Raw genomic sequence first — 10,238 nt, forward strand, 5'->3', positions numbered from 1 at the left:
AGAATCTGTCATACAGAGTGAAATAAGTCAGAAAGAGAAAAACAAATTCCGTATGCTAATGCATATATATGGAATTTTAAAAAGCGGTACTGGTGAACCTAGTGCAGGGCAGGAATAAAGACGCAGACGTAGAGAATGGACTTGAGGACACAGGGCGGGAAGGGGAAGCTGGGAGGAAGTGAGAGGGTAGCATTGACATATACACTACCAAATGTAAAAGAGTTAGCTAGTGGGAAGCAGCTGCATAGTACAGGGAGATCAGCTCCGTGCTTTGTGACCATCTAGAGGGGTGGGATAGGGAGGGTGGGAGGGAGGCTCAAGAGGGAGGGGATATGGGGATATATGTATACATACAGCTGATTCACTTTGTTGTACAGCAGAAACTAACATAACATTGTAAAGCATTTATACTCCAATAAAGATGTGAAAAAATTAAAAAATAATAAAACATCTCTTCACAAAACCCAGAGCTGAATTTTGAAATGTAGGCATACACAAAACATGGAAACAACCTAAACGTCCATCAACAGATGAATGGATAAAGAAGATGTGGTACATATATACAATGGAATACTACTCAGCCATAAAAAGGAATGAAATAATCCATTTGCAGCAACATGGATATGACTAGAGATTATCATACTAAGTGAAGTAAGTCAGAAAGAGAAAGACAAATACCATATGATATCACTTATATGTGGAATCTAAAATACGGCACAAATGAACCGATCTACAAAACAGAAACAGGGGCTTCCCTGGTGGCACAGTGGTTAGGAATCTGCCTGCCAATGCAGGGGACACAGGTTCATGCCCCGGCCCGGGAAGATCCCACATGCCGCGGAGCGGCTAGGCCCGTGAGCCACAACTACTGAGCGTGCGCGTCTGGAGCCTGTGCTCTGCAACGGGAGAGGCCGCGACAGTGAGAGGCCCGTGCACCGCGATGAAGAGTGGCCCCCACTCGCCGCAACTAGAGAAAGGCCCCGCACAGAAACGAAGACCCAACACAGCCATAAATAAATTAATTAATTAATTAATAAAAAAAAAAAAAAACAGAAACAGACTCACAGACATGGAGAACAGACTTGTGGTTGCCAAGGGGGATGCGGGTGGGGGAGGGAAGGACTGGGAGTTTGGGATTAGCAAATGTAAACTATTATATATAGGATGAATAAACAAGGTCCTACTGTATAGCACTGGGAACTATATTCCGTATCCTGTGATAAATCATAATGGAAAAGAATATTTAAAAAAAGAACGTCTCAGGACTTCCCTGGCAGTCCAGTGGTTAAGACTCCGCACTTCCACTGCAGGGGACACGGGTTCAATCCCTGGTCAGGGAAATAGGATCCCACACGCCATAAGGTGCGGCCAAAAAAAAAAAGAATGTCTCTATGTGTATAACTGAGTCACTTTGCTGTACAGCCGAGATTGGCACGACATTGTAAATCAACTATATTTCAAGTTAAAAAATTAAATTTAAAAAAATGTAGGCATATAAAATCTTATCTCAGAGCTCTGCACACAAGTTTTTATTATTATTATCAGGGTCTTCTTTATTATTATCATTTACCAAAATGAATGTTATTAACTCTGATCTTGGCCCCAAGCCCAGCCCTGCCCCGCCCCAAGTTCCTTTTCTTCTGGCCGCTGGCCTCGATCCCAGCTTCACTTCAGATCCAGAGCCCAGGGTTCTGTCTCTCTGTGCCGCTGCTACCTCCATTAGAGATGGCCCCAGGCCCTGGGTGCTCTCATGAGACCCCTGGTCTGTCTGCAGCCTGGAGGGGCCTTGACATATCCTGGCAGCGGGCCTCATGAAGTGGGAGGGAAGCAGGGGCGGGGAATGACTCATCATGGGAATCCCAGCCTTTGTGCTGCCTCCCAGACCCAGCCAAGACCAGGTGCCTTGGTGTGTGGGTGTCTGCATGTGTGTGTTTCAGAGCCTAACCTCAAACTGACCCCACATCCTCAATCAGGTCTATGGTGTACTCAACAGTCACTCCCTGCTACCCATCTGGCCCCTGACCTGTGGTGGGCATTTCTGGGCACCCCAAGAGAGTTCAACATCTCCTAGTCTGGGGGAGATGGAACCAGACAGAGAAACTCTAGACCTTGTATGGACAGGTCTGGGTCAAAGGTAGGAATCCTGGGCTAGGGAGCCAGAATGGGAGAAGTGGGGAGCCAGGGGTAATCAAGGAGCCTTCCTGAAGGAAGGGTCCTACCCAAGAAGGTCACAAATCCCAGATAGACCCTGAGGGAAATGTTGGCTGGCCATGACATGTCCCTGACTCCAATACAACCAAGCTCCTACCACAAACTTCAAGCTTTAAACGGGTATCAAGGCTGCCCATCTGGCTGGCCCAAGAATTACTGGGTGTGAAGTTGCTCTGTAGCCAGTCTGCAAACACTTGCCCAGCATGAAGAGTCATAATTACTCTGACCCTGACCTAGCCACAGGATAGTGAAAACATGCGCTGGGCTTGGAGCCCTCCCCAGGTTCTAACTATGTGACCTTGGGCAAGTTACTTAACATCTCTGAGCTCACCCTCCTGCTGGGTAAAATGAGCATAAATTGGCAGTTAAATAAAATTGTAAGGGTCTCTCCACAGCCACAATCGGTGGGAGAATCAGAGGGACAAACCCAAGGTCCATGATGCCACATCAAGGTCATTCCCAGACCAAGCAGACATTAGGTGAGGATCTCATGTGACAGTTACCCCGCAACATCCTGAGGGCTACCCGCTGGTGGATGTAGGGCCTGGATGAAGTTAAAGCAAGTGAGGCACAAAGACAGGATCAGAATTCCTGATTTTTCCTTTCACTTCTGGCTCCAATATGTCTAAGCACAGCACTGCCCCTGACCCTGTCTTTATTAAAATGTTGATATTTTGTTCATCATGGATTTTTTTTGCATTTCTTTTAGTCTTTTAAAACATTGTGCTAGAATATTATTTATCTTAATGGCTGAGATTTTCGGCACCACCTTAAATTTTACACCCTCACTCTCCTCACTCTAGTCCTGCACCGTATGGACACACAGCCCACATCCTCCACGTGGTTCTATCAGGCAGAGCCCCTGACCCCAAATCCTCAGAAACTGGGACATGGAGGAGGAGATTTCCTCAGAATCTCCTGGGGAGCAGCCTCTATTCATCCTCCTCTCTTAGCACCTAACTCTGTGAGCCCCTACTGTGTGTGTCCAGCTTTGTGCTAGGCCATGCTGAGTGCCCAGAAAGAGGACACTCTATATCTAAATAGGCCCCCTGGGGAATCCCAGGCCTGGCTTAGCCTGGGCATTCCCAGGCCCGCCCAGGGCCCGCCCTGTGCTGAGTGCCCAGCCTGGTGGGTCTCCTGGAAATTCCCCAGGCTAGTTTCGAGATGGGAGGCCAACAGTGAAGTAATTTACATGGCAGCCCCAGCCATGATGAGCCCATCCCACCTGATGCTGGATAAAGAGGAGGAGGGCTCTCTTCAGCAGGACTTGGCCACAGGCACCAGAGGAAGAGGGAGGACCCCTCACTGCCAACCCAGGTGAGCCCAGAAGTCAGCTCTGGGGACAAAGCCAGGGTCCCAAACAGCCCAGCCCAATTCCTGCTCTCAGCTACCTCTGGTGGCTTGGGATCCAGAGCTGGAATGAGATGAGAGGTGGCATCTTCAGGTCCCCCTACGCTACTTCAACAAAAACAGTCCTCGGCCCCTGCACTCATCCTCTGCCTGAGGCTAAAGTGCTGGCATCAAAGAAGGCAGAAGGCAGTGCCGATTTCAGGCCTCTCCTTCTCTCCTCACCCTCAGCACAGCCAGTCTTACCAGTCGGGCAGGCACCTGAGAGTCCCCTCTGGTGGCCAGAAGCAGCTACAGAACTATCACCATAGGAAGGGTGGATTGCTGCATTAGCTTCAGTTTACATCTCCTGGGGAATGGGCAGAGTTTGCTGGAGTCTGAACAACCTGGTTTCCAGGCCACTCCTGCAATGCGCTTGGCTTACTGACCGTTGACCTCAGCCTGGGAGGAACAGGATAGGATGGGGGAGCCCCTGAGACCCAGATGACGTTGAGCCAGGGCACTCTGTACCCACGCCACCACTGCCTCCCGCCCACAGCTCTGCAAGTGGCAGCCGTGTCATTCACCGCTGGACTTTGACAGTAGCCAAAGGCACTCTCAGTTCTCCATGCCTGTCTCCTTCCAGCTCTGCCGAAGTCTCCACTGAGGTAAACTGGATACGTCCCCTGGAAACTGGAAGCCCACAATGGTGGTCCAGGGTATCCTATGGATCCTGTACGGATTGCTGCTGCAGCCGGAGCCAGGCACAGGTGGGTCAAAAGGCAGAGGCCTGAGGCCAGGACTCTTAGTTCAGCAGAAGTATACTGCTGCCCCTCTGTGTCCAGCCCTGTACAGGGTGAGGCTAGATCCAGGAGGCCCCAGTCTCAAGGAACCTCCAGTCTGGGAACACAGATGCTCCCAGCCCCATAGGATCAGGGCAAGGGTTGGGGGAAGAAACTGGGGCCAAAGAGCAAAAATCAGGAAGGCTTCCTGCAGGAGGGGACATAGATCTAGGACAGGAAGAAGAAGAATTTTACTTGGTGGTGAAGCAGGAAAGGACATTTTAGGCAGAGAGAAGAACAAAGTTATCGAGGAATCACTGTGTGAACTGTCTGGAGAAGAACCTGAATTCCAGCAGACAGCAGAGTGTAAGGATTAAGACTTCCTGTGTTCAAATCCTGCCTCTGCCACTTCCTAGCTATGTGATCTTAGGTAGATAATTTAACCTCTCCACGCTCATAGGGTCCTTGTGAAGATTAACTGGGTTGTTATATAAGTCACCTAGAATGGTGCCTGGCACATAGTAAAGGTTTAATTATTCAACAACCCACCCCAGCTCTGAGCCCCAGACTTCTAAGTTCCAAGTTCAGCCACAGACATTTCTCCCACAAGGCACAGACCCACCCTCCCCTGGACATCCTTTGAGACACTTTTCCCTCTAAAATTCCCCAAACTCCAATCCATCATGAAAAACTGTCCATCTTTCCCTCAAAATATCTGGGGACTCTGCCCACTCTTGTCCATCACAGTGTCACCATCCTGGCTTCAGCCACCTTCATTGCTTACCTCCAAACTCTCTCCCCTTCTCTACTCTGGTCCCCCCAAAATCTATTCTCCACATGGCACTCAAAGGAGCAATCAGAATTCCAACCTGGCCATGTATCTCTCCTGCTCATGAACCTGCCATGGCTCCCCAGTACTCGCTGATAGTCTAAGCTCCTTAACCTGTTGTCTGTGCCTCAGTTTCCTCACCTACACAAGGACAATGTCAGACATCATAAGGTTGCCCAACGAAGAGCTGGGGGCATTGAGAAGGTGTAGAAACAGCAGGGGGAGGCTCAGTAACAGGTGGTGCTGGGCTGCTGGGCTAATGCCATCTCTCCTCCTGCAGCGACCCTGCCCCTGCTCATGGACTCTGTCATCCAGGCACTGGCTGAGCTCGAGCAGAAGGCACCAGCCACCGAGGCTGGCCACACTGCCTCTGCATGGCTGCTGTCAGCCCAGGACTCTTGTGCCCACAACCCTCTCCATCACTTCTTGCTGGAGGGACAGAATCTCAAGACCACCAAGCTGGATCCTCCTTCACTGAGCCCAGAGCTTCAAGGCCTGATCGTGGAGGTGGCGAGACATGGTGTGTGGGACGGGAAGGAATGCGGGGTGGTGCTGGCATCCGATGGCTCAACCGTGGCTGTGGAGCCTCTTCTGGCAGGGCTGGAGGCAGGGCTGCAGGGGAACAGGGTGGTAAACCTGCCCTTAGACAGCACGGCCACCCCTCCGGATGCTGGAGTCACCTTTCCAGACATTGGAGCCACGGTTCCTGATGAAAGAGCCACTTCCCCAGGACTCAGGGATACCTCTTCAGATGTCACCTGTGCAGATGTCGGAGCTGTGTCTCCAAATGTTATAGCCACAGATCTAGATGTCGGAGCCACCTTTCCAGATGTTAGACCTGGCTCTCCACATGTCCAAGTCACCTCTCCAGATGTCCAAGCCTCCTCAGCAGATACCAAAGCCAACTTCCCAACCACTGTGGACAGCCTCCTAGTGGTCACCCTGGCCAGAGACCTGGGCCTGAACTTCCTCCAGGGCCCCCAGACCTGGAGCCATTCACTGGGAACTGAGGGCTGCTGGGACCAGCTCTCTGTTCCCCGGACCTTCACGCTCCTGGACCCTGAAGCATCAATCCTCACCACGGCCTTCCTCAATGGTGCCCTGGATGGGGCCCTCCTTGGAGACTACCTGAGCCGGTCACCTGAGCCCCGGCCGCCCCTCAGCCGCCTGCTGAGCCAGTACTATGGAGCCGGGGTAGCGGGAGACCCAGGATTTCGCAGCAACTTCCGACGGCAGAACGGAGCTGCTCTGACTCCGACTCCCATTCTGATCCAGCAGGTATGGGGGGCCCTCATCCTGCTACAGAGGCTGGAGCCAGCACACCCTCAACTTCAGGGCATGAGCCAAGAACAGCTGGCACAGGTGGCCACCCACGCTACCAAGGAGTTCACGGAGGCCTTCCTAGGTGAGAAGGGCCCCCACCCCCTGTGACGCTCCTTCTCACAGATACAGACATTCTCAGTGCCAGACAGGTCAGGAGGATCTAGGACTGGGGGATTCCAGAGGGGGCAATAAGGGCTTTGGCTGGGAGGCCAACAGGACTAGGATGCTGTTAGATTTAGTTAAGTTAGATCCCAATGGGGGCCAGTGTGGTGTGAGACTGAACGGTCCCCAAATCTGGGAGGAGACTGAAGGGCTGATCCTTATGTGCGCTCTTAGTGTGGGAGGAGGCGGCAGGCAGAGAAACGCTTGCTTACTCCCGCGCTGGACTCCCTTCCTCTCAGGGTGTCCAGCCATCCACCCACGTTGCCGCTGGGGCGCGGCCCCGTATCGGGGCCGCCCGACGCCGCTGCAGCTGCCGCTCGGGTTCTTGTATGTACACCACACATACGTGCCCGCGCCACCCTGCACGGACTTTGAGCGCTGCGCCGCCGACATGCGCTCTATGCAGCGCTTCCACCAGCATACTCGCGGCTGGGACGACATAGGCTACAGGTGGGCGGCAACCTGCAAGGCGCTGGCAGGGCGCACCAAGTGGTGGTGCAGTGTAGAGCCTGGGTGCGCAGAGCCTGACTGAGGGGGCGGGGTTTGGACCTGAGCAAAGCTGGCAAAACGGAAGAGGAGTTTACGGTGGGTGGAGCCAATGTGGAGAGGGGCGCGGCCTAGACTAGGGTCCGGGCCTTAACAGCGACTAGAAATACCACAACAGTGGGATTCCTGAGTTTGGGGTGGGAACTAGGAGAGGAGTCCGGACTCGGGAGAGGAGCAGGACCTGTGGTAGGGGCTGAGTCTGGGACGGGGCAGTGATGGGATATGACCTAAGACAGAAAAGGGCTCTGAATTGGGCAGGAGTTGGACTTGAGACAATGGGGAGGGAGCTGGGTAGAAAGAGATGGGGCCAATGTTGGGGGCAGATCCAGAGAAACGGGACGGTTTCTGGGGTGGCATTAGGTGGGGGAGCGGGACACGGCTGGACGGGGTAGAGTCAGCGCGACCGGGCGGGACTTGGGGTGGCGGCGGCCCTTGGCACAAGTGCGGAAACTGGGGTAGAGGGCCAGATGAGGGCCGGGGCCTCACGCCAAGTGGTGCATGCTTCCCTCTCTCCTCGCAGTTTCGTGGTGGGCTCAGACGGCTACGTGTACGAGGGCCGCGGCTGGCACTGGGTGGGTGCGCACACACTCGGCCACAACTCCCGCGGCTTCGGCGTGGCCTTGATAGGCAACTACACTGCGGAGCTGCCCGCAGAGACCGCGCTGCGCGCGGTGCGCGACGAGCTCCCGCGCTGCGCTGTGCGCGCCGGCGTCCTGCGGCCAGGCTACGCGCTGCTCGGCCACCGCCAGCTCGTGCGCACTGACTGCCCTGGCGACGCGCTCTTCAACCTGCTGCGCACCTGGCCGCACTTCGACAAGGTGAGTCCCCGACGCCTGCACTACCTCGGCCTAAGGCCCATCTGTCCACACAAGCTCAGAACGGCCCCTGATCCCTGCCTGCTTGCCTAACCTCAGCAGACCCCTCACTCCTTCCTGTAACCCTGTGCCCACACAGCCTCAGCCAGGACCCTGAACCCCCTTGCAGCTCGTCTATTCAGGCAATCTAGACTCAGACTTCAGTCATTCTGCTTGCAATATAGCCTACCCACCCTGCCCCTCTGCCTGCACAACCTCATCCCAGCCACCCACACTTGCCCTCATCCTTGCCCCCTACCCAAAGCCCCGCCCCCACCCGTCCACACAACACTGACCCAGACTGTGACCCTCTACAGAAAACCCTTTTGCCTGCACAGCTTCTGTCCAGCCCCTAACCTAGTATTGCAATCCTCTGCTCAGACAATCTCAGAGTCTCAGAGAGGCAATCCTCTCCTGAGGATGCTTGCTCAGCCCCAGCCTTCCTGACCCTTGATGACAACTCTTATGCTGGAGCAATCCAGGCCCAGTCAGCACAACCTCAACCTGATGACCTCACGCCAACCTCTGATCCTGATCACAAAAACACCTCTATAACATCCCTGTACTATCTAGCTCTACCTTCAAACTACCACTCCATTTCATTTGGCTTGGCCTGCAGTTGGCGTTGTACCTGCCCCCTCACTTTGGGCCCCTATCCTCTTACCATCTAGGGTGCCACCATGAGGAAGGCAGACCCAGCCCCACGACCCCTCACCCACCCCACCACCAAACCTCACACTCCCTTGTCTTTTTTAGAATGTGAAACCAAGAACTGCCAGGAGATCTAGGAGATCCAGGAGGAGGCCACCTCCAACGATCCTGCTAGCCACAGACCTCCAATAAAGAGACCATGGGGGGGGCTTCCCTGGTGGTGCAGTGGTTGAGAATCTGCCTGCCAGTGCAGGGGACACGGGTTCAAGCCCTGGTCTGGGAAGATCCCACACGCCGCAGAGCTACTAGGCCCATGAGCCACAATTACTGAGCCTGCGTGTCTGGACCCTGTGCTCCGCAACAGGAGAGGCCGCGATAATGAGAGGCCCGCGCACCGCGAAGAAGAGTGGCCCCCGCTCGCCGCAACTAGAGAAAGCCCTCGCACGGAAACGAAGACCCAACACAGCCATAAATAAATAAATAAATAAATAAATAAAATTTAAAAAAAAAGAGAGACCATGGGAAGAAAGCCTGTGTCCATGCCTCATCTGCGTTTGCACATTCTGTCTTAGTTTAGGGTTGCCCAGAAGCAGACCCTGGGACAAGAATCCTCGTGTAAGTAGTCGTCTGAGCGGTGATCCCAGGACATATCAGCTGGGGAATAAGGAAGCGACACAGGGAAGGGAAGGCAGCTGGGAAAGGGTGTTTTATCAGGCATGTGGGTATGGGAGGCACGTGGAGCTCAATCCCACTAGGGACCTTTGGGGGATAGTGTAGGTCACACACCGCAGAGTCATCCCACTCAAAGGGCAAGGGAGCTGGAGTACTGATCCTCCAACTTCCATAGTCATTGGCTGAGGGCTGCTCCCAGGGCAGTGTTAATGTGTTGGCACTTTGGGACTGCTTGTTGCATGGGCAGTGTGGACTCCACCTGTCAGAGAAAGTCCTCCAGCAAAAATGCAGGGAGTTGGGAGTGGGCCCAGTATGCAGTGAAGTGGTACAGGCTCAGAGAGATGGTGGAACACAGGGAGACTCTACCTATATGTGCAGTGAGTGGACTGAGTGTGGTAAGAATGAGGTGGGCATAGCTAAGGTATGTGCACCTGCAAGAACATGTCCAGCACCAGGAAAAGGATTTTTGACCCTCACTGAAGACCCTCTTCCTCAGGACATGTTATAGAATGTTCAAGGCCCAGTGCAAAATGAAAATGCAGGCCCCGTCCAAAAAGTTAAATCAAGCTCAATGCAGAGCCCTTCTGAGCACGGTGACTGCACAGGTCACATGCTCATGAAGGCAGTCCTACCAATCCCACCCTGTGAATTCTGGTCACCCATGCCTTTGCACAAGCTGTTCCTTCTACCTGGCATGTTTTTCCCATGACCAGCTCCTTCTCATGCTTCAGGTCACAAATGCCACCGCTTCAGGGAGGCCCTCCTGGATTTTTCCAGCTCAAAGTGCATCAGTTCTGCTCAGCCTCTACTCCAGTCTGTCTATTTTCTTCCAAGTCTTCACCAGCTAGAAATGTCCTGTATTCATGTTCAGGATTTGTCTCT

At 53.6% G+C, this 10,238-nt stretch overlaps 1 protein-coding gene across 1 annotated transcript; it reads left to right on the top strand.

Annotated features, from left to right (window-relative positions):
* The first annotated feature begins 4,225 nt into the window (after positions 1–4,225).
* On the top strand, positions 4,226–9,197 carry PGLYRP2 (peptidoglycan recognition protein 2). The gene is made up of 5 exons (XM_068534695.1): positions 4,226–4,307; positions 5,429–6,553; positions 6,873–7,083; positions 7,700–7,997; positions 8,790–9,197. The coding sequence occupies exons 1-5, from the start codon at positions 4,244–4,246 to the stop codon at positions 8,874–8,876; spliced, it is 1,785 nt and encodes a 594-aa protein (XP_068390796.1). The 5' UTR covers positions 4,226–4,243; the 3' UTR covers positions 8,877–9,197.
* Positions 9,198–10,238: the final 1,041 nt, after the last annotated feature.

Source organism: Eschrichtius robustus, chromosome 2, assembly GCF_028021215.1.
Source record: "Eschrichtius robustus isolate mEscRob2 chromosome 2, mEscRob2.pri, whole genome shotgun sequence".
Lineage (NCBI taxonomy): Eukaryota > Metazoa > Chordata > Mammalia > Artiodactyla > Eschrichtiidae > Eschrichtius > Eschrichtius robustus.